The sequence below is a fragment of the Ascidia mentula genome, chromosome 1 (genome assembly GCF_947561715.1).
Source record: "Ascidia mentula chromosome 1, kaAscMent1.1, whole genome shotgun sequence".
NCBI classification, from domain to species: Eukaryota; Metazoa; Chordata; class Ascidiacea; order Phlebobranchia; family Ascidiidae; genus Ascidia; species Ascidia mentula.
Genome location: NC_138566.1, coordinates 22,736,626 through 22,761,949, shown reverse-complemented (window position 1 = coordinate 22,761,949; position 25,324 = coordinate 22,736,626). Strand labels below are relative to the sequence as shown.

The 25,324-nt window shown below is 36.5% G+C and overlaps 1 protein-coding gene and 1 pseudogene across 1 annotated transcript; both read left to right on the top strand.

The window, feature by feature from the left end:
* Positions 1-4,333: 4,333 nt before the first annotated feature.
* LOC145889820 (uncharacterized) lies at positions 4,334-6,243 on the top strand (annotated as a pseudogene).
* Positions 6,244-16,397: 10,154 nt separating this feature from the next.
* On the top strand, positions 16,398-19,628 carry LOC145900125 (collagen alpha-1(XXI) chain-like). The gene is made up of 8 exons (XM_082988837.1): positions 16,398-16,552; positions 17,103-17,283; positions 17,347-17,503; positions 18,148-18,236; positions 18,352-18,545; positions 18,721-18,798; positions 18,941-19,001; positions 19,059-19,628. Exons 1-8 carry the CDS (start codon positions 16,492-16,494, stop codon positions 19,135-19,137), a joined length of 900 nt encoding a protein of 299 aa, XP_082844963.1. The 5' UTR covers positions 16,398-16,491; the 3' UTR covers positions 19,138-19,628.
* Positions 19,629-25,324: the final 5,696 nt, after the last annotated feature.

The following is a 25,324-nucleotide window of genomic DNA, read 5'->3' as shown; positions in this document are numbered from 1 at the left end:
TACTTGTGTGCAAAACTTCAAGTCACTTGATACAAAAATGTTGAAATCACAGGCTTACAACTGTCAAATTTAGTTAAATCCGCCGAATCTTGGCCACCATAGTTTCAAACATGCGTTTTCGGCAAGCAATAAAATTCTAAAGGACAGACGCCAATTTAGTTTTCATTGCTCGTTTCGTAGTGGCATCTAATATTTGTGTGCAAAATTTCAAGTCGCTTGATATAAAAATGTTGAAATCACAGGCGGACAACTGTCAAATTTAGTTAAATCCGCCGAACCTTAGCCACCATAGTTTCAAACATGCGTTTTCGGCAAGCAACAAAAAACTAGAGTACATAGTCCAATTTGGTTTTCATTACTCGTTTTGCAGTGGCACCTAGTATTTGTGTGGAAAATTTCATGTCTCTTGATTTAAAATTGTGTATATTGCAGGCGGGAATTCTCAAAATTAGTTAATTCCGCACGACCTTAGCGACCATTGTTTGTAACATGCGTTTTCGCGCAGTAACAGAAAACTAGAGTACATACGCCGATTTGGTTTTCATTGCTCGTTTTGTAGTGGCATCTAATATTTGTGTGCAAAATTTCAAGTCGCTTGATATAAAAATGTTGAAATCACAGGCTTACAACTGTCAAATTTAGTTAAATCCGCCGAATCTTGGCCACCATAGTTTCAAACATGCGTTTTCGGCAAGCAATAAAATTCTAAAGGACAGACGCCAATTTAGTTTTCATTGCTCGTTTCGTAGTGGCATCTAATATTTGTGTGCAAAATTTCAAGTCGCTTGATATAAAAATGTTGTAATCACAGGCGGACAACTGTCAAATTTAGTTAAATCCGCCGAACCTTAGCCACCATAGTTTCAAACATGCGTTTTCGGCAAGCAACAAAAAACTAGAGTACATAGTCCAATTTGGTTTTCACTACTCGTTTTGCAGTGGCACCTAGTATTTGTGTGGAAAATTTCATGTCTTTTGATTTAAAATTGTGTATATTGCAGGCGGGAATTCTCAAAATTAGTTAATTCCGCACGACCTTAGCGACCATTGTTTGTAACATGCGTTTTCGTGCAGCAATAAAAAACCAGAGTACATACGCCAATTTGGTTTTTATTGTTCGTTTTGTACTGGCATCTAATATTTGTGTGCAAAATTTCAAGTCGCTTGATATAAAAATGTTGAAATCACAGGCTTACAACTGTCAAATTTAGTTAAATCCGCCGAACCTTAGCCACCATAGTTTCAAACATGCGTTTTCGGCAAGCAATAAAATTCTGAAGGACAGACGCCAATTTAGTTTTCATTGCTCGTTTTGTGGTGGCATCTTATATTTGTGTGCAAAACTTCAAGTCGCTTGAAAAAAAAATGTTGGAATCACAGGATTACAACTGTCAAATTTAGTTAAATCCGCCGAACCTTAGCCACCATACACTGTTAAAAATTTTCGTAATATTTACTTGAAACGTAACAGTTTTGTATTTACGGCATGGGAACGTAAACTAGATTTACGGAAAATTTCCGTATAATTATGTTGGTTTACGGAAAACATGCCGTAAATATGCCGTAAGTTGCTTTACACAACTGATAGAACAATGTAACTATATATGTATAGGATGTATATGTCTTGTTAAAAGGTGATATTTCGTGCCAAATGGCATGTTACGTAAATTTCAGCTTGTGACAAACTACGTAATAAGATATATTGTTTGTTAAGTTTCTTAACCGTCTGATATAATAAAGTTCTGCTGCCTTCTTCGCTATAACGAGTTAGTCTATAACGGCTACCACGCATGCGCAGGTTACCTCGTGGCGAAGCCGAGAGCGAGAGTTAAGGCATTCGCGTGCAACATGTTTTTAGTTGCTATAGATTATGTATTGTAGCGATAGAGCAAGTAGCATTAATTGAATAATTACAAATTATTAATGTTTGTTTGGGTTAAGATTTCGTTCTGCTATTTAGTGTAGGGTAAGAATGGTCTCCTTGGCCTGTGATTTGCAATTTTGCAAAAAAAATGTTTAACACGTGGGAGGAGAAAATGAAAGATTACAAAAAACACATCCGTCAAGGATTTGAAATGAAATGCCCCGTGGAAAGTTGCAACAAAACTTATTCAGTTGTGTCCTCGTTTTCGTCTCATTTTTCTCGTTGCCACGACGGACTGCAGAAAAAGGCACACGAAACAGATCAGGAAACTTTAACTGAGGAGGTTAATTGTACTCCGTTAGAAACTGAAGAGCAAAGAAGTGTTACATCGCAGATTAACAAAGACTGGGAAAAAGATGTTTTGCTGTTTCATTTTATGCTTCAATATAAATATTTGGTACCAATTCAAACTGTTGATAAAATAATTGTGTATTGGAAACAGTTGCTATCAAAGTACACTTCTCAGATATATTTTCAGCTTGAGTCCATTTTGAAAGATGAAAATGTTTGTACTGATATATCTAGCAAAATACTAGATGATCTCAAAAAGCAGGATTCGCTGAACAGTTTTTTGGATTCTGCCAATTTTGGCTCATCTTATCTAAGAGAACAACAGTTTTTGCAGAAGTTTAATTATGTTCCTCCAATTGAACTAAATTTGGGGCACTCAGCAAATTTCAATTTTCAATATATATCAGTTCTGGACACTTTGTAAACATTTTTTAAGGATGAAAAAGTTAAGCAACAATTTTTGAATCCCTTGGTACACTTTGAAGGTTTTCATGACTTTTCAGATGGAAAAATATTTCAGTCAAATCCACTTTTTCAAAATGACAGATATTCACTAAAAATCATTTTGTACCAAGATGCATTTGAAATTGTCAATCCTTTGGGTTCCGCCAAACGAAAGCACAAGATTTTGGCTGTGTATTATACCCTGCAGAATTTGTATCCATGTAACCGATCAAAAATAGATTGTTTTCAATTGGTTTTATTATGCAAAGAGGCCAATGTTAATGAGGAAAACAAAAGCATGTTATTTAAACCATTGCTTGATGACTTAAAAACTTTGGAGACCACTGGTATTGATGTTGGTGTTGGGTTTAATGTGCGTGGCAGCCTGTTATGTGTATGTGGTGACAATCTAGGAAGTCACTGGCTTGGTGGTTTTACAACAAACTTTAGTTCCTCCACCTATTTTTGTAGATATTGTACCATAACTCGTACAGAGTTTTCCACAGACCATGCATGTACAAAAATACTTTACACTAAATCAATATATGACAATTTGCACATGGAAAATAGTAACGGATTGAAGGGAAGCATTTTGAATGACATGCAGTATTTTCATGTTGCTTCCCCTGGTTTGCCCCCATGTACAGCTCATGATGTTTTTGAAGGTGTTGTACAGTATGACCTAATGCTTTACATTGCATATTTTGTAAAACATAAATGGTTTACTTTGGATTTTTTAAATGGCAGAATACAGTCGTTTAAATTTAACGCCCTGGATGCCCTTTCAAAACCAGTAAAATTATCTTCTGCCGGCAAACGTTCGATAGGAAATGCATCATAAAACTGGTGTATGCTAAGAATGTTTCCCCTACTGATTTTTGATAAAATTGTTGACACAGAGAATGCAATTTGGAAACTTGTTATGTGCTTGCGTTCTATTGTTCAGATAATTGTGTCATGCCATTTAGATTCTTTAATATCTGAATATTTGGAATACAGAACACATTTTTTTCCCAAAGTGCCTTTACGCCCCAAGCATCATTACTTACAACATTACCTTTGGACTATTTTGCAATTTGGCCCAATTTGTTATACATCCACATTGCGATTCGAAAGTAAACACTCTTATTTAAAAAAAAGTAATCCGTCATTCCAAAAATTTCATCAACCTATGTTATTCTTTGGCACACAGTCACCAATTGTTGCAGTCATGCCTGCTTGAGACTGGCTATTTTGACTCAAATGTTGAGATAATTAATAGAAATGTTACGTTTGCCTCTGAAATTGTAAATAATATAAAGTTGGGTGGATATAATATTTTACATTGCACATTGGGTAAATCAGTGAAAGTTGAAAATATTTTGTTTGAAATTGGCATGTATGTGATTATGTCAAAACATGATTTAAATTTGTATGTTGGCTGCATACTTGCTATATTTATTTTTGAAAGTAAAGTGATGTATGTTGTTCGAAAATATTGTTCTAACTTTTATCCCCAGTATGGTGTACATCATTTAATCGCAAAACCTTGTTGTGTGGAATGTGTCGCATTTGAAAAACTTGCTTGCAAGTTTCCTTTTTACGTTTACCACATTGATGGGCAAAAGCTCTTTGTGTTAAAGCAAACTGTTCTTTAATTTTTGGAAGAGTTAAGTGCAAATTAAAAAAAAAACGATGAATGCAACTTTACTGAAGATACTTCCTGAACTTGGCAAAGATGCCACTTTGCTTGAAAAATGTTCTACGTTTTTGGAAAATCTTGGTGTGCTAAAATTGCAGGATTTTGAACATGTTGAACTGGCAGACTTGCTTGGCCAATTTAATATTGTTCAGGCCAGAAAATTAATTAAAGCTGGAAATAATCTGAGTGAGTTTGATTGTTGTTGGCTGTATATATACATACATGAAAATTAATTTACTAAAACTTTTTTCAGAAACATGTTCAGAAACTTCTACCGAACCATGCTCATCAGAAGGAAGCTGTGATGATTGGCAGTGGGTGTATGACTTTAAAGTGCCTTGGAAAAAATGCTCACCTCTTCTTATGAGTATTTTGGAAAACAAAGAAATTCCCAACCATAACCAAACTAGAGAACTTATACATGCTTGCATCGATGATGTTATGAAAGTAAGCAAAGTTAATTGGGCAGTAATAATGTTCATTAACATGGTAAAGTAGTTTAAACAACCATGTTTAAAACACCTAATGTTTTAGATTACACAAAGGCCAGGAAGGAAAAATTTAGAGAGAATTGCATTTCAAATTGTGAAAAAATACCCCTCTTCATTTAAAGATGTCATTGGAGATGTTTGCATTGGCAATGGCCATAACACATTAACCAACCAACTGTATTACCGATGGGAAAATCAGCTTCGCAAGCAAAATATAATTGGAAAATCAATTCAAGGTACACTGAAACGACCATATGGTACAAAAAATTGGGAACCAGTCGTGAACGATTGTGATAGCAACTCGATAAAAACATGGCTTATGAAAGAATTTTCAAAGGCACATCCTGACAAGGCTTTAAAAGTTATGCGATTGACATTCTCTCGACAACGGGAGATCATTAACACAGGAACAAGTATCACAAATGTTTTAAAAGAATGGCCATTTCTCCATGAACCATTAGTCATATTTGACCACTATGATACTTTGATGGGAAGACCAAACACACAAGCAACTTTACCAATGAAGCTTTTTAAAGGATCAATGCAGATATACAGGTATAAATAGTATTTTTTTTTTCATTTTGAAGGTTAACATGCTTTTTAACCCTTGCTGTTTAGATGTTTGAAAAAAGTTAAATCTCCATCAATTTGTGAATTAATTGGGTCCATAAAACTGCAATGTTCTCAACTGGGCAGCAAAGAAGCCCAGTCCATGGAGGTGCTGTCTTTGTTGGCAGCCTACTTTAAAGAAAAAAAGGAATCTGTCATAATGTGCTACAAGGTGTGCTTGCAAAGAAAATTGGAAACTTTTTCTTAACTAAAGTTAACTTCTGTGTGCAGGATGATTTCATGTTAGAAAATATTTTGGAAGAAATACCACCTACACCTTTTTTGATGTGTTTGGTAAGTTTTACTTTGGAAAATGTCAGAAAGTAGTTTCATTTTGCTTTGTGGTTTGTTTTGTTCTCTTTACAATTTTGTTCTCTCTTTAGGTGACTCTCCAGCAATGTGTGAAAAAGTGATGGTGGCTGTGGATAAGGTTGTTATCCACTCCACAAACAACTTCTTGTTGGCAGTTGCCAGTTTCTTCTGCCATTTCTACATTTACAACATCAGCTATCCAAAAGCAGCTGAAAGCACTTTGGAATTTATCCAGAGGTGGGTACCATAATAAATACTGGCTACTACATTTATCATGCTTGTACTTGAGCGGTTTTATTTACCTTTGTTCAGTGTTTATTTGCAAATAAACACACACAACATGTTTATTTCTGCATTGTATTCAATCTTTGAGTCCTTTTTGCAGATTCATTGAAGGAATAAATGACCCTGGTTCGAAAGGTTCGAAGAAAATGAGATATGCTGGGGTAAATCCCAAAATACTGAAATTAGCAAAATTGATGAACGTCTGAGAATTAAACTGAGCAGTTTTCGTTCAATAAAACAACGTATCACATGAAAATTTTGTGGTTTTGTTATAATTTAAATACTGAAAAAATGCTGTAGGCGTTACGTTATAACACAGTAGAATTCACTGATCTTTAGTAATTTATTTACAGTGACGGTGTCAGTAATTGTAACGTGTCTTTTTGCAGTAACGCAAACGGTCTTTTACCGTAAAACTTACGGACATGGTCCGTAAAATTGCTGCCAGGAGTTTTTCCAGTAAATTTTTTTAACAGTGTAGTTTCAAACATGCGTTTTCGGCAGGCAATAAAATTCTAAAGGAAAGATGCCAATTTAGTTTCCATTGCTCGTTTTGTAGTGGCATCTTATATTTGTGTGCAAAACTTCAAGTCGCTTGAAAGAAAAATGTTGGAATCACAGGCTTGCAACTGTCAAATTTAGTTAAATCCGCCGAACCTTAGCCACCATAGTTTCAATCATGCGTTTTCGGCAGGCAATAAAATTCTGAAGGACAGATGCCAATTTGGTTTTCATTGCTCGTTTTGTAGTGGCATCTAATATTTGTGTGCAAAACTTCAAATCGCTTGAAAGAAAAATGTTGGAATCACAGGCGGACAACTTTCAAATTTAGTTAAATCCGCCGAATCCTAGCCACCATAGTTTCAAACAAATAAAATTCTAAAGGACAGACGCCAATTTAGTTTTCATTGCTCGTTTTGTAGTGGCATCTAATATTTGTGTGCAAAATTTCAAGTCGCTTGATATAAAAATGTTGAAATCACAGACGGACAACTGTCAAGTTTAGTTAAATCCGCCGAACATTAGCCACCATAGTTTCAAACATGCGTTTTCGGCAAGCAACAAAAAACTAGAGTACATAGTCCAATTTGGTTTTCACTACTCGTTTTGCAGTGGCACCTAGTATTTGTGTGCAAAATTTCAGGTCTCTTGATTTAAAATTGTGTATATTGCAGGCGGGAATTCTCAAAATTAGTTAATTCCGCACGACCTTAGCGACCATTGTTTGTAACATGCGTTTTCATGCAGCAATAAAAAACCAGAGCACATACGCCAATTTGGTTTTTATTGTTCGTTTTGTACTGGCATCTAATATTTGTGTGCAAAATTTCAAGTCGCTTGATATAAAAATGTTGAAATCACAGGCTTACAACTGTCAAATTTAGTTAAATCCGCCGAACCTTAGCCACCATAGTTTCAAACATGCGTTTTCGGCAGGCAATAAAATTCTGAAGGACAGATGCCAATTTGGTTTTCATTGCTCGTTTTGTAGTGGCATCTAATATTTGTGTGCAAAACTTCAAATCGCTTGAAAGAAAAATGTTGGAATCACAGGCTTACAACTTTCAAATTTAGTTAAATCCGCCGAATCTTAGCCACCATAGTTTCAAACAAATAAAATTCTAAAGGACAGACGCCAATTTAGTTTTCATTGCTCGTTTTGTAGTGGCATCTAATATTTGTGTGCAAAATTTCAAGTCGCTTGATATAAAAATGTTGAAATCACGGACGGACAACTGTCAAGTTTAGTTAAATCCGCCGAACATTAGCCACCATAGTTTCAAACATGCGTTTTCGGCAAGCAATAAAATTCTAAAGGACAGACGCCAATTTAGTTTTCATTACTCGTTTTGCAGTGGCACCTAGTATTTGTGTGGAAAATTTCATGTCTCTTGATTTAAAATTGTGTATATTGCAGGCGGGAATTCTCAAAATTAGTTAATTCCGCACGACCTTAGCGACCATTGTTTGTAACATGCGTTTTCGCGCAGTAACAAAAAACTAGAGTACATACGCCGATTTGGTTTTCATTGCTCGTTTTGTAGTGGCATCTAATATTTGTGTGCAAAATTTCAAGTCGCTTGATATAAAAATGTTGAAATCACAGGCTTACAACTGTCAAATTTAATTAAATCCGCCGAATCTTGGCCACCATAGTTTCAAACATGCGTTTTCGGCAAGCAATAAAATTCTAAAGGACAGACGCCAATTTAGTTTTCATTACTCGTTTTGCAGTGGCACCTAGTATTTGTGTGGAAAATATCATGTCTCTTGATTTAAAATTGTGTATATTGCAGGCGGGAATTCTCAAAATTAGTCAATTCCGCACGACCTTAGCGACCATTGTTTGTAACAAGCGTTTTCGAGCAGCAATAAAAAACTAGAGTACATACGCCAATTTGGGTTTCATTGCTCGTTTTGTACTTGCATCTAATACTTGTGTGCAAAACTTCAAGTCACTTGATACAAAAATGTTAAAATCACAGGCTTACAACTGTCAAATTTAGTTAAATCCGCCCAACCTTAGCCACCATAGTTTCAAACATGCGTTTTCTGCAAGCAATAAAAAAAAAGAGGACATAGTCCAATTTGGTTTTCATTACTCGTTTTGCAGTGGCACCTAGTATTTGTGTGGAAAATTTCATGTCTCTTGATTTAAAATTGTGTATATTGCAGGCGGGAATTCTCAAAATTAGTTAATTCCGCACGACCTTAGCGACCATTGTTTGTAACATGCGTTTTCGCGCAGTAACAGAAAACTAGAGTACATACGCCGATTTGGTTTTCATTGCTCGTTTTGTAGTGGCATCTAATATTTGTGTGCAAAATTTCAAGTCGCTTGATATAAAAATGTTGAAATCACAGGCTTACAACTGTCAAATTTAGTTAAATCCGCCGAATCTTGGCCACCATAGTTTCAAACATGCGTTTTCGGCAAGCAATAAAATTCTAAAGGACAGACGCCAATTTAGTTTTCATTGCTCGTTTCGTAGTGGCATCTAATATTTGTGTTCAAAATTTCAAGTCGCTTGATATAAAAATGTTGAAATCACAGGCGGACAACTGTCAAATTTAGTTAAATCCGCCGAACCTTAGCCACCATAGTTTCAAACATGCGTTTTCGGCAAGCAACAAAAAACTAGAGTACATAGTCCAATTTGGTTTTCACTACTCGTTTTGCAGTGGCACCTAGTATTTGTGTGGAAAATTTCATGTCTTTTGATTTAAAATTGTGTATATTGCAGGCGCGAATTCTCAAAATTAGTTAATTCCGCACGATCTTAGCGACCATTGTTTGTAACATGCGTTTTCGTGCAGCAATAAAAAACCAGAGTACATACGCCAATTTGGTTTTTATTGTTCGTTTTGTACTGGCATCTAATATTTGTGTGCAAAATTTCAAGTCGCTTGATATAAAAATGTTGAAATCACAGGTTTACAACTGTCAAATTTAGTTAAATCCGCCGAACCTTAGCCACCATAGTTTCAAACATGCGTTTTCGGCAAGCAATAAAATTCTGAAGGACAGACGCCAATTTAGTTTTCATTGCTCGTTTTGGGTGGCATCTTATATTTGTGTGCAAAACTTCAAGTCGCTTGAAAGAAAAATGTTGGAATCACAGGCTTGCAACTGTCAAATTTAGTTAAATCCGCCGAACCTTAGCCACCATAGTTTCAAACATGCGTTTTCGGCAGGCAATAAAATTCTGAAGGACAGATGCCAATTTGGTTTTCATTGCTCGTTTTGTAGTGGCATCTAATATTTGTGTGCAAAACTTCAAGTCGCTTGAAAGAAAAATGTTGGAATCACAGGCGGACAACTTTCAAATTTAGTTAAATCCGCCGAACCTTAGCCACCATAGTTTCAAACATGCGTTTTCGGCAGGCAATAAAATTCTGAAGGACAGATGCCAATTTGGTTTTCATTGCTCGTTTTGTAGTGGCATCTAATATTTGTGTGCAAAACTTCAAGTCGCTTGAAAGAAAAATGTTGGAATCACAGGCGGACAACTTTCAAATTTAGTTAAATCCGCCGAATCTTAGCCACCATAGTTTCAAACAAATAAAATTCTAAAGGACAGACGCCAATTTAGTTTTCATTGCTCGTTTTGTAGTGGCATCTAATATTTGTGTGCAAAATTTCAAGTCGCTTGATATAAAAATGTTGAAATCACAGACGGACAACTGTCAAGTTTAGTTAAATCCGCCGAACATTAGCCACCATAGTTTCAAACATGCGTTTTCGGCAAGCAACAAAAAACTAGAGTACATAGTCCAATTTGGTTTTCACTACTCGTTTTGCAGTGGCACCTAGTATTTGTGTGGAAAATTTCATGTCTCTTGATTTAAAATTGTGCATATTGCAGGCGGGAATTCTCAAAATTAGTTAATTCCGCACGACCTTAGCGACCATTGTTTGTAACATGCGTTTTCGCGCAGTAACAAAAAACTAGAGTACATACGCCGATTTGGTTTTCATTGCTCGTTTTGTAGTGGCATCTAATATTTGTGTGCAACATTTGAAGTCGCTTGATATAAAAATGTTGAAGTCACAGGCTTACAACTGTCAAATTTAGTTAAATCCGCCGAATCTTGGCCACCATAGTTTCAAACATGCGTTTTCGGCAAGCAATAAAATTCTAAAGGACAGATGCCAATTTGGTTTTCATTGCTCGTTTTGTAGTGGCATCTAATATTTGTGTGTAAATCTTCAAGTCGCTTGATATAAAAATGTTGAAATCACAGTCGGACAACTGTCAAATTTAGTTAAAACCGCCGAACCTTAGCCACCATAGTTTCAAACATGCGTTTTCGGCAAGCAATAAAATTCTAAAGGACAGATGCCAGTTTGGTTTTCATTGCTCGTTTTGTAGTGGCATCTAATATTTGTGTGCAAAACTTCAAATAGCTTGAAAGAAAAATGTTGGAATCACAGGCGGACAACTTTCAAATTTAGTTAAATCCGCCGAATCTTAGCCACCATAGTTTCAAACAAATAAAATTCTGAAGGACAGACGCCAATTTAGTTTTGATTGCTCGTTTTGTAGTGGCATCTAATATTTGTGTGCAAAATTTCAAGTCGCTTGATATAAAAATGTTGAAATCACAGACGGACAACTTTCAAGTTTAGTTAAATCCGCCGAACATTAGCCACCATAGTTTCAAACATGCGTTTTAGGCAAGCAACAAAAAACTAGAGTACATAGTCCAATTTGGTTTTCACTACTCGTTTTGTATTGGCACCTAGTATTTGTGTGGAAAATTTCATGTCTTTTGATTTAAAATTGTGTATATTGCAGGCGGGAATTCTCAAAATTAGTTAATTCAGCACTACCTTAGCGACCATTGTTTGTAACATACGTTTTCGCGCAGCAACAAAAAAGTAGAGTACATACGCCAATTTGATTTTCATTGCTGCTTTTGTACTGGCATCTAATATTTGTGTGCAAAACTTCAAGTCGCTTGAAAAAAAATGTTTAAATCACAGGCTCACAACTGTCAAATTTAGTTAAATCCGCCGAACCTTAGCCACCATAGTTTCAAACATGCGTTTTCGGCAAGCAACAAAAAACTAGAGTACATAGTCCAATTTGGTTTTCACTACTCGTTTTGTATTGGCACCTAGTATTTGTGTGGAAAATTTCATGTCTCTTGATTTAAAATTGTGTATATTGCAGGCGGGAATTCTCAAAATTAGTTAATTCAGCACTACCTTAGCGACCATTGTTTGTAACATGCGTTTTCGCGCAGCAACAAAAAAGTAGAGTACATACGCCAATTTGGTTTTCACTACTCGTTTTGTATTGGCACCTAGTATTTGTGTGGAAAATTTCATGTCTCTTGATTTAAAATTGTGTATATTGCAGGCGTGAATTCTCAAAATTAGTTATTTCAGCACGACCTTAGCGACCATTGTTTGTAACATACGTTTTCGCGCAGCAACAAAAAAGTAGAGTACATACGCCAATTTGATTTTCATTGCTGCTTTTGTACTGGCATCTAATATTTGTGTGCAAAACTTCAAGTCGCTTGAAAAAAAATGTTTAAATCACAGGCTCACAACTGTCAAATTTAGTTAAATCCGCCGAACCTTAGCCACCATAGTTTCAAACATGCGTTTTAGGCAAGCAACAAAAAACTAGAGTACATAGTCCAATTTGGTTTTCACTACTCGTTTTGTATTGGCACCTAGTATTTGTGTGGAAAATTTCATGTCTCTTGATTTAAAATTGTGTATATTGCAGGCGGGAATTCTCAAAATTAGTTAATTCAGCACTACCTTAGCGACCATTGTTTGTGACATGCGTTTTCGCGCAGCAACAAAAAAGTAGAGTACATACGCCAATTTGGTTTTCACTACTCGTTTTGTATTGGCACCTAGTATTTGTGTGGAAAATTTCATGTCTCTTGATTTAAAATTGTGTATATTGCAGGCGTGAATTCTCAAAATTGGTTATTTCAGCACGACCTTAGCGAACATTGTTTGTAACATACGTTTTCGCGCAGCAACAAAAAAGTAGAGTACATACGCCAATTTGATTTTCATTGCTGCTTTTGTACTGGCATCTAATATTTGTGTGCAAAACTTCAAGTCGCTTGAAAAAAAATGTTTAAATCACAGGCTCACAACTGTCAAATTTAGTTAAATCCGCCGAACCTTAGCCACCATAGTTTCAAACATGCGTTTTCGGTAGGCATTAAAATTCTAAAGGACAGATGCCAATTTAGTTTTTCATTGCTCGTTTTGTAGTGGCATCTAATATTTGTGTGCAGAACTTCAAGTCCCTTGATACAAAAATGTTGAAATCACAGGCTTACAACTGTCAAATTTAGTTAAATCCGCCGAACCTTGCCACCATAGTTTCAAACATGCGTTTTCGGCAAGCAATAAAATTCTAAAGGACAGACGCCAATTTAGTTTTCATTGCTCGTTTTGTATTGGCACCTAGTATTTGTGTGCAAAATTTCAGGTCTCTTGATTTAAAATTGTGTATATTGCAGGCGGGAATTCTCAAAATTAGTTAATTCCGCACGACCTTAGCGACCATTGTTTGTAACATGCGTTTTCGTGCAGCAATAAAAAACCAGAGTACATACGCCAATTTGGTTTTTATTGTTCGTTTTGTACTGGCATCTAATATTTGTGTGTAAAACTTCAAGTCGCTTGATATAAAAATGTTGAAATCACAGGCGGACAACTGTCAAATTTAGTTAAAACCGCCGAACCTTAGCCACCATAGTTTCAAACATGCGTTTTCGGCAAGCAATAAAATTCTAAAGGACAGACGCCAATTAGTTTTCATTTCTCGTTTTGTACTGGCATCTAATATTTGTGTGCAAAACTTCAAGTCGCTTGATTTAAAATTGTTCAAAACACAGGGAGACTACTGTCAAATTTAGTTAATTTCGCCCTTTATACTTGTCTTTGAGAGGTATTCGCCTGCCAAATCTCTGTTTTACATCCAAGCGAATTAAAATTTGGCAGTTAAATACTACAATCGTGTAGAAGGCGATACCTCTAAACTTTATTCAAGTATATGCTTTAGTTTTTTGTTGTCATACGAAAAGTCGTTCTTAAAACTGTTTTGGCGAACTGACGGTGCAGTTTAAGCTTGTCTTTGATAGGTATTTGCCTGCCAAATCTCTGTTTTACATCCAAGAGAATTAAATTTTGGCAGTTAAATACTACAATCGTGTAGAAGGCGATACCTCTAAACTTTATTCAAGTATATGCTTTAGTTTTTTGTTGTCATACGAAAAGGCGTTCTTAAAACTGTTTTGGCGAACCGACTGGGCGGTTTAAGCTTGTCTTTGACAGGTATTTACTTGTCTTTGTTTTGAAATAATATAAATTTATAAAATAAAATATTAAATAAAATATAAAATAAATTTAGCTCTTAAATTCTCTAGGTATGTTGTAGACGGTCCCACTGAACCGTATTCGACTATCCGTTTTTTTGATATATTTAAAGGCGTTCTTTTAAACTGTTTTGGCGAATGACGCGTTTTAAACATGTTTTCACTTGTTAATTGCTATGTTTAATGCTTGCCGTATGAGCAGTTTATCTATGTTCCAAATAAAATTCGGGAGCAATAATTAAACGATCTTAAGACATCAGATTTGCGTGCGAGCAGTAAAATTTCGTTGTGGGAGGCACCTATCTTGGGAATTGAGATACGGACTTTTCTCTCTTCGCTTTTTGACGTTCTCTGATGACGCCGCTCCTTTGGGAGTTGTTAGTTCGGATAAGACGACCACACGCCTTTTTGCACTTTTGTGTGTCCCGAATTTTGATGCTGTTTGTCACTGCCGACATTATAGTAATTTTTAAAGCGGATGCACAAAACAAAAACTGTTTCCGGAACGAAATTGTCAAATTATGCTCCAAACACTTGGAAACGAAATTTCGTTTCAAGAAATAAAAAGTGTTCCGGACCGTAACATAGGGTCTATTGATAGCCCAGGGTCGCGAGTATAAACTTTAGCGGGAGCTTGACAGTGGCTGATCCAGCTAGGCTGCAATGCCTGGGCTGCGAAGCCTGTAAACCTAATCATCTTGCTACGATAGCTGTGATCGCCAAGTAAGGAACTGCGCAGTGGGGCGATCTTGCCAATCATGCAAGAAACATTACTGCGTCATCCTTTTTGTAAACCTCCAAAAACATTTTATTGAAATCTTTGAGTATAGATTAGCTATACATTACCAACGCCTATTCTCACGCGTAGTTTGATTTACATAAAATATATTGAAAGGTTTACAGATCTTGAAGTCTAATTAAGGAAAATTTATAAAGACCGCAAAATACTCTACTGTCAAAGTAAAAAATCTCACACATTGTAAATTAAGACCTGTATATGGAGAAGTTAAACACTTGTAATTTTGACCATGACTACAAATAAAACGAATGCCGGATCTCATTTCGAAACGTTCCTACAGGCAAATAACCGTGGCATTCTAATGGGAGCACAGTTTTCCCGTCGCACAGCGTAAAAAATATTTGAAACTTCTGTGGGTTTCGATGTTCGCACGCAGATGGTATCGAAAGTTGTTGACGGGGCTCTTTCCTGAAATATGACACGCGGTATGTAACGCTCAACTGCATAGTTGTACCTGGGGCTGTTTGTGCCACTGTTCAAAAATAGTCTGCACACATTTTAGTTCTTTGCCTAATTATTTAAAAACCTTTAATTATCGACTTACTTTGCAATTCTTTCCCCTGAAATATCATTATTTACTTTTTTATTTTAGACAATGACTCCTTGTTAGTTATTTGCCCCATAGCATAAATTCCCTTATTTTCTGCAATATTTCTTGTTCGAGGGTTAAACGCAGGACTGTCATGTTAAAGTTTTTTTTTTAATTTGGGAAAGTATGGAGAAAAGGAGGAAACAACATTCTAATTTTATTTGACAAATACATATGTTCGCAAATAGCACACAGGTGAAATGAGTGGTATTTTGGTCGGGTACGGACACGCACCCTTTCTCCTGAAACTTGACTCGGTTCATTAACACCGCAGCTGCAGGGGTTTTCATGGCGCTGTTCAAATATAGACTGCACTGTGTTTGAGGACAACAGAAGTAATGGATGAATGGTTAGCGGTTTGTGAGGCAGACAAAATCGACGTACTGAAACATGAAGTTCAGACAAGCATGGCCTAAACCAATTTGACGGCCACATTTGGAAATCCCAGATACAGAAATGGCAATGAAGTTTCAATCCCTTTTTTGGTGTAAAAGTGTGTTTGGTTTCCGATAACTGAGACATGGAACAACTGTTTTGATTAAACAAAACGGTGGTTCCCAAACTACGGGCAATAGCTTAGTAGCAGGTCACTTACGAAGATTTTTTTTACTGACTACAGACCTAGATGCCACCTTTATATATAAAAATAGTCCCATTTCCTCTGTTGTTTTTTAGCAATGTAGAAAATTATTGTAATAAAACGGTCAGTACAAACTTTTCTTGATTAACAATGAAAATGTTTTTACTTCACGAAATCCACCTAACCAGCAACATTTCTTTCGCGTGACACAAGTCAAACTTCAATTTCGATTTTAAAAGTTACTGTAACATGTTTCGCTTTTTATTAAGCATCTTCAGTTCCAAGGGTTGACACAACGTTTTATAGTAACATTTGATATTTTCTTGAAAAAAAATGCAACTCTCCACTTTGATTCCTGGAAATTTAAACTCATTTAGCCATTTTCGGGGTTTCTGCAGTGATCCAGCGTCTACGTGTTATTTTGGGGCAAACGATGTGCCTTTTTTCGGTGAAAAATTTTCTCAATAAAACTGGCAGTCTGTCCCGAACCTCACACACGAATGTGGCTGAGAAGCTTATGAGGCATACAACATAGATAAATGTATGTCTGTTCAAAAGGGACTTCTTAATAATTTACACGAGTCTAATATTTAATGTGTTTAGTTTAACGTCTGCTAGAAACAAGAATGCTTGGTTCTGTATTTATTTGTGCAGCAGCTTTTATCTGTGGAACAATTGCTCCCGCAGGTAAGTGATTTCGCGACGGTGTGAACATTTACTGTTACCAACCCTACAGGGTTCGGGCGTAACTTCATAAATCTCGACTTTAAGACCTAATTACCATGCTAACTGTTGGGGTCACGCCTCAGTGCATTTTGTACGGCGATGATGATGCGCTTGTTAAAGCGGTTTATTTCTTGATCACAAATTTAACTGTGTGAACATTCGCATTATTTTTTGTGTTGTACGGTATGTAGTACAAAATGCCTAACTATAGTTAGCGTACCATTTTATTCTATTGTTTCGTTTTTCACATTTGGTAGATCCGATTACAAATCTGTTGCTTCTAATTAAACATTCATTTAAAGGTGCAATATGAAGCAACGCTCGGTGTAAAAAAAAAGACTTTGCCTATAACACGCTTTATTGCAGCATTTTTTTTTCAATGTTGTCAACAGCGCTCATTCTTTATCTAAACCTATAAAAAATAGTTGGCTTTTAAGTGAAAAAGGATCGCACAGTTTCAAAAATGCTCTACGCAAATTACATGTATACCCAATCTTTCTGTATTGTTCAGCTTCAGCTGAATCACCTGACGTCAATTTGGTGTTCTTGGTGGACAGCTCAGGTTCCATCAGCGATTCAGAGTTCGGAACATTAAAGCAAGTGTTAATTAATTCTTCAGCAGTCTTCCATCCAGCTATTCAATCATGCTTACAAGTTGGAATACTACAATACGGACAAAATAACCCCTTCAAGTATAAATATCAAAATTAATTTCACTGTAAATTTAAAGATGGCAAAAAATCTATTTCTTTCAGCCTTGACTATGCAAGTAATCGGACCGACTTCTACCGCTCTCCAACCAAACTTGGAGATTGCAAATCTCGCTCATGTTTCACCGAAGCAGTGAGAAACATGTCACACATTAAAGCAGCGAACACTTACACAGCAACGGCAATAGAAAGAGTTGTGAAGGTATGTTAAAAATTGAACCAGCGCAAATCAAACCATATGCTGATGAGTGTTACGAAGCTCGCCCGGGGACTAGTGACCAGCAACGTATTTTAAGTATTTCGAAAATTTGATGTTCTGGATATTTGCGCGCATGATTTTGCGCGCTTTACAAAAAGCGGCAAAACGTAGACAGAAGGTAGCATACCGGTTACGTTACACTATACCACACAACCCCCTTTGCTTCAGAAGCGGATAAACTTCAATAAGACAAACGCACTGGAGGGGGTTTTGTGATACAAAATTAATCCCAACACTAATAATGAGGTTGCTTTCCGACGAATAAAAATCGTACTAACAGTAATAGACCAAGTTGTATATCTTCAGTTAATTCAAAAGCTCCTCAGAAAAAAAATATTGATTAAATCGGCGTTACGTTGATTATAGGCCTTCATGAGAATAACGCGCGTAAGTGCAAACATTATTTCTTGTCAAAACGGCCGAAACGTAAACCTAATGAATAGTTTTTGGCAGAAGGCCTTTTTCCTGACCGAACATTATGTCTGGCAGCGTCAGCAACATAATGTTGTTTATCTTTGAGGCAGCTATTAAGAGACATTTTCATTAAACAAAAAAACTTCTTTTTACTTCTTTTCTTTTCTGTGCAGATTAACTTTCAGGGTGTAAGACAGTCCAAAAAAGTTGTAATTCTGCTCACTGATGGTGATGCAACAGACTGGAGAAGGCTGAATGATATGTGAGTCGAAAACTGTTTGTAAAAGTGTATTGACCATAAAATATTTAATTTCTTCGTGCTTTGTTAACCTGAATTTGTCTGTTAGTGAAAAAAATAACCATAATTTTTTTTATAGTTATGTTCTCACAAACTCAAACAACGTAACCGTGTATGCTGTCGGTATTGGAAGTGGTGTCGATACGTCTCAACTAGCAACTAGCGCCAACGGAGGAACAGACAATTCAAGAGTGTTTACACCAGGAAACTATGGGTCGCTCTCGAGTGTTTTTGATGCTATATATTCTGAAGTAGTTCCCACATGTCCTTATGGTTAGTGTATAGGCGTACTTAATTTTTAATTCAAAACTTTTTTAAGGGCCAGACATTTGCACAGTAAACCGTTTGACCTGTATGTGCCACATATTTGCTTCCGAGCTTATAGATTCCTATTAAACCGCCAGGGAACATTTGCTGTGATTTAAAGTTAAAAAATTTTAAAATACAGAACCAACCAGTACTGTGACGTCACCATACTCTACTCCAGCCATGACTACAAGTGATCCAACATTTCCTTCGTACACAGGTATAATGTGAACAGTTTGTCACAGAACTGAATATAATTTGTTGCTTTACATCACCATTATACATATACAAATACAAATAGTAACATATAGCCTACAAATTTGTGAGATACTTTTACAAATTTGTAACGTTTTATCTTCAAGCAACCTCGGAACCAATCACAAGCACACCACCACCGGAGAACTGTCATGGAGCGCTTATGAGGTACATCGAAAAAAATTCCATTAACTTTTTTATTTTTTACCATATCGTTTGGCGCAGAGAGTATCGGGAAGCATTACAACTTTGGCATCTGGAGTTTCAGAAGTGGAAGAAAAGTTACAACAACTGCAGACCTTAGTTTTACGAGTAAATGCAGTAAACGTGCATTTATTGTACAAAATGTATCCATGTAACATGTGCACGTTTTGTTGTTAAAGCTTACGCTAACATGAGGGAAACTTTTAACCACACATTTTATAGAAACGTTTCGGTGCTGTACATGAATGTGGTTTCAATTTGCAATGCTAGCAAACAGACAGTTGGTGGAAAAAATATTTGTCTGCGACAGAAAAACAGCTTCCCCTGCTGCGGACTTATTAAATCTGACTTATTTCCTAAAACCATGTTTTATGTGGTGAAGCTCCTTTCTCTTACAACCACATCTTTGTTGCATACTAATGCTATATACGCAATATTCTGCTATTCAGTAAATCACAACGCTTCTCAAGTTGGGTGGAAGGAAATGTAAATATCGAGAGCGTGTTGTTATATGATACATGCATATGCTTCGTCTTGTCGCGATAGGCTTCTGAAAATGACAAAATATGATCAAATGTCACAAATAAAAGATTTTAAACAGAATACAGAACAATTATCATTTAGTGCCTGTATTCCTTGATTGACAGCTTTTTCCACACAACGGGTGCAGTAATGCTGAAAACTGAAAATAGGTTGTGACCACCAGGTATCATAATGAAATATAAATCTGTCGTTCTTCTGGTGAAAAACAACAAATATACAATCTTTTTTAAACAAAAGGTTCGGGTGCAGTGATTTTGGAATTTCCGTACATGCTTTACAATTTGTTTTAAAAAAAAACGACTCAAACTCAAACAAAATACGATTTTCGTTAAGTGAACATGAGGTTCGTGAATTTATTGTAGGCCCCATTATACTGCAGGAACAAATTAAAGGTTATACAGTCAAAAACCGAGATAAAGCGACAAAACTACGCGTGGGAATATGCGTTGGTAATGTACAGCAAATATATACTCAAAGATTTCAAAAAAAAATTTCAGAGGTTAATATAAAAGATAACGCAGTAATGTTTCTTACATGATTGGCAAGATCGCCCTACTGCGCAGGTCCTTACTTGGCGATCACAGCTATCGTAACAAGATCATTAAGTTTACAGGCTTCGCAGCCCAGGCATTGCAGCCTAGCTGGATCAGCCACTTTTTCCTGACATGTTGGAGCGAGATTTGAAAAATCAAGCTCCCGGTTAGGTTTGAACTTGCCTGATAAGTTGTGCTCTTGCGCAGCAGTGTACTTTAACCACAATATTACCAGTAAAACAGCTGAGCTCTTGTCTCTGAGTTGGTAGAGCGTTGGGCCTATTGATAGCCCAGGGTCGCGAGTATAAACTTTAGCGGGAGTTTGACAGTGGCTGATCCAGCTAGGCTGCAATGCCTGGGCTGCGAAGCCTGTAAACCTAATGATTTACATAAAAGATATCGAAAGGTTTACGGCCAAGTTAAGAAAATTAATAAAGACCGCAAAATGCCCTATTGTCAAAGTAAAAAATCTCATACATTGTAAATTGAGAGCTGCATTTGGAGAAGTTAAACACTTGTATTTGTGACCATGACTACAAATAAAACGAATGCCGGATCTCATTTCGAAACGTGCCTACAGGCAAATAAACCGTGGCATTCTAATGGGAGCACAGTTTTCCCGCCGCACAGCGTGCAAACAAATCTTGAAACTTCTGTGGGTTTCGATGTTCGCAAGCAGATGGTACCGAAAGTTGTTGACGGGGTTCTTTCCTGAAATATGACACGCGGTATGTAACGCACAACTGCATAGTTGTACCTGGGGATTTTTGTGCCACTGTTCAAAAATAGTCAGCACACATTTTAGTTCTTTGCCTAATTATAAAAAAAAAACTTTAATTATCGACTAACTTTGCAAATACTACCCTTGAAATATCATTATTTACCTTTTTATTTTAGACAATGACTCCTTGTTAGTTATTTGCCAGATACTACAAATTCCCTTATTATCTGCAATATTTCTTGTTCGAGGGTTAAACGCAGGATTGTCATGTTAAAGTTCTTTTTTCTAATTTAGGAAAGTATGGAGAGAAGGAGGAAATAACAATCTAATTTTATTCGACAAATACATATGTTCGCAAATAGCACACATGTGAAATAAGTGGTATTTTGGTCGGGTACGGACACGCACCCTTTCTCCTGAAACTTGACTCGGTTCTTTATCACCGCAGCTGCATTTGTACTGCGGGGTTTTCATGGCGCTGTTCAAAAATCGACTGCACTGTGTTTGAGGACTACAGAACTAATGCATGAATGGTTAGCGGTTTGTGGGGCACGCAAAATCGAGGTACTGAACCATGAAGTTCAAACAAGCATGGCCTAAACAAATTTGACGGCCACATTTGGAAATCCCAGATACAGAAATGGCAATGAAGTTTAAATCCCTTTTTTGGTGTAAAAATGTGTTTGGTTTCCGATAACTGAGACAGGGAACAACTGTTCTGATTAAACAAAACGGTGTTTCCTAAACTACGGGCAATAGCTTAGTAGCAGGTCACTTACGAAGAAATTTTTTACTGACTGCAGACCTAGATGCTACCTTTATATATAAAAATAGTCCCATTTCCTCTGTTGTTTTTTAGCAATGTAAAAAATTATTGTAATAAAAGGGTCAGTACAAACTTTTCTTGATTAACAATGAAAGTGTTTTTCCTTCACGAAATGCACCTAACCAGCAACACTTCTTTCGCCTGACACAAGTCAAACTTTAATTTCAATTTGAAAAGTTACTATAACATGTTTCGCTTTTTTGTTAAGCATCTTCAGTTCCATACAAACAAAAGCGGTTTTCAAGGGTTGACACAAAGTTTTGTAGTAACATTTGATATTTTATTGAAAAAAAATGCAACTCTCCACTTTGATTCCTGGAAATTTAAACCCATTTAGCCATTTTCGGGGTTTCTGCAATGATCCAGCGTCCACGCGTTATTTTGGGGCAAACGATGTGCCTTTTTTTGGTGGAAAATTTTCCCAATAAAACTGGCAGTCTGACCCGAACCTTACACACGACCATGTGGCTGAGAAGCTTATGAGGCATACAACATAGATAAATGTACGTCTGTTTGAAAGGGATTTCTTAATTTACACTTGTCCAATATTTAATGTGTTCAGTTTAACGTCTGCTAGAAACAAGAATGCTTGGTTCTGTATTTGTTTGTGCAGCAGCTCTTATCTGTGGAACAATTGCTCCCGCGGGTAAGTGAATTTCGCGACGGTGTGAACATTTACTGTTACCAACCCTATAGGGTTCGGGCGTAATTTCATAAATTTCGAATTTGACACCGAGTTACCATGCTGTTGGGGTCACGCCTCAGTGCATTATGCACGGCGATGATGATGCGCTTGTTAAAGCGGTTTATTTCTTGATTGTGTCACAAATTTAACTGTGTGAACATCCGCTTTATTTTTTGTTTTGTACGGTATGTTAAGAACAAAATGCCTAACTATAGTTAGCGTACCATTTTATTCTATTGTTTCGTTTTTCACATTTGGTAGATCCGATTACAAATCTGTTACTTCTAATTAAACACTATTTAAAGGATGCAAAATGAAACAACGCTCGGTGTAAAAAATAAGACTTTGCCCATAACACGCTTTATTGCAGCAATTTTTTTTTCAATGTTGCAAACAGGGCTCACTGTTTATATAAACCTATGGAGAATATCTTTTCATTGTTGGCTTTCAAGTGAAAAATATCGCATAGTTAAAAAAATCTTTACGCAAATTACATGTATGCCCAGCAATCTTTCTGTATTGTTTAGCTTCAGCTGAATCACCTGACGTCAATTTGGTGTTCTTGGTGGACAGCTCAGGTTCCGTCAGCGATTCAGAGTTCGGAACATTAAAGCAAGTGTTAATTAATTCTTCAGCAGTCTTCCATCCAACTATTCAATCATGCTTACAAGTTGGAATACTACAATACGGACAAAATAACCCCTTCAAGTATAAATATCAAAATTAATTTCACTGTAAATTTAAAGATGGCAAAAAATCTATTTCTTTCAGCCTTGACTATGCAAGTAATCGGACCGACTTCTACCGCTCTCCAACCAATCTTGGAGATTGCAAATCTCGCTCATGTTTCACCGAAGCAGTGAGAAACATGTCACACATTAAAGCAGCGAACACTTACACAGCGACGGCAATAGAAAGAGTTGTGAAGGTATGTTAAAAATTGAACCAGCGCAAATCAAACCATATGCTGATGAGTGTTACGAAGCTCGCCCGGCGACTGGTGTCCAGCAACGTTTTTTGAGTATTTCGAAAATTTGATGTTCTGGATATTTGCGCGCATGAAACGAGTTGCTCCTTATTGTACGAGCGTGTCTTGAACACCAAAAACAAATCCAGGAACACTTTACACAAAGTGGCAAAACATAGACAGAAGGCAGCGTATCGGCTACGTTACACTCCACCACACAACCGCCCTCCAGAAGCGGATATAAATTTCAATAAGACAAACACACTGGAGGGGGTTTTGTGATACAAAATTATAGGAATATTTCCATTCACACATCCCTACACTGATAATGAGGTTGCTTTCCGACGAATAAAAATCGTACTAACAGTAATAGACCATGTTGTATATCTTCAGTTAATTCAAAAGCTCCTCAGAAAAATAATATTGATTAAATCGGCGTTACGTTGATTACAGGCCTTCATGACAATAACGCGCGTAATTGCAAACATTATTTCTTGTCAAAAAGGCCGAAACGTAGATCTAATGAATAGTTTTTGCCAGAAGGCCTTTTTCCTGACCGAACATTATGTCTGGCAGCGTCAGCAACATAATGTTGTTTATCTTTGAGGCAGCTATTAAGAGACATTTTCATTAAACAAAAAAAACTTCTTTTTACTTCTTTTCTTTTCTGTGCAGATTAACCTTCAGGGTGTAAGACAGTCCAAAAAAGTTGTAATTCTGCTCACTGATGGTGATGCAACAGACTGGAGAAGGCTGAATGATATGTGAGTCGAAAACTGTTTGTAAAAATGTATTGACCATAAAATATTTAATTTCTTCGTGCTTTGTTAACCTGAATTTGTCTGTTAGTGAAAAAAATAACCATAATTTTTTTTATAGTTATGTTCTCACGAACTCAAACAACGTAACCGTGTATGCTGTCGGTATTGGAAGTGGTGTCGATACGTCTCAACTAGCAACTAGCGCCAACGGAGGAACAGACAATTCAAGAGTGTTTACACCAGGAAACTATGGGTCGCTCTCGAGTGTTTTTGATGCTATATATTCTGAAGTAGTTCCCACATGTCCTTATGGTTAGTGTATAGGCATACTTAATTTTTAATTTAAAACTTGTTTAAGGGCCAGACATTTGCACAGTAAACCGTTTGACCTGTATCTCCCACATATTTGCTTCCAAGCTTATAGATTCCTATTAAACCGCCAGGGAACATTTGCTGTGATTTAAAGTTAAAAAATTTTAAAATACAGAACCAACCAGTACTGTGACGTCACCATACCCTACTCCAGCCATGACTACAAGTGATCCAACATTTCCTTCGTACACAGGTATAATGTCAACAGTTTGTCACAGAACTGAATATAATTTGTTGCTTTACATCACCATTATACTTATACAAATAGTAACATATAGCCTACAAATTTGTGAGATACTTTTACAAATTTGTAACGTTTTATATTCAAGCAACGTCGGAACCAATCACAAGCACACCACCACCGGAGAACTGTCATGGAGCGCTTATGAGGTACATCGAATATAATTCCATTAACTTTTTTATTTTTTACCATATCGTTTGGCGCAGGGAGTATCGGGAAGCATTACAACTTTGGCATCTGGAGTTTCAGAAGTGGAAGAAAAGTTACAACAACTGCAGACCTTAGTTTTACGAGTAAATGCAGTAAACGTGCATTTATTGTACAAAATGTATCCATGTAACATGTGCACGTTTTGTTGTTAAAGCTTACGCTAACACGAGTGAAACTTTCCACCACACATTTTATAGAAACGTTTCGGTGTTGTACATAAATATGGTTTCAATTTCCAATGCTAGCAAACAGACAGTTGGTGGAAAAAATAATTGCTTGCGATAAATCTGACTTATTTCCTAAAACCATGTTTTATGTGGTGAAGCTCCTTTCTCTTACAACCACATCTTTGTTGCATACTAATGCTATATACGCAATATTCTGCTATTCAGTGAAACACAACTCTTCTCAATTTGGATGGAAGGAAA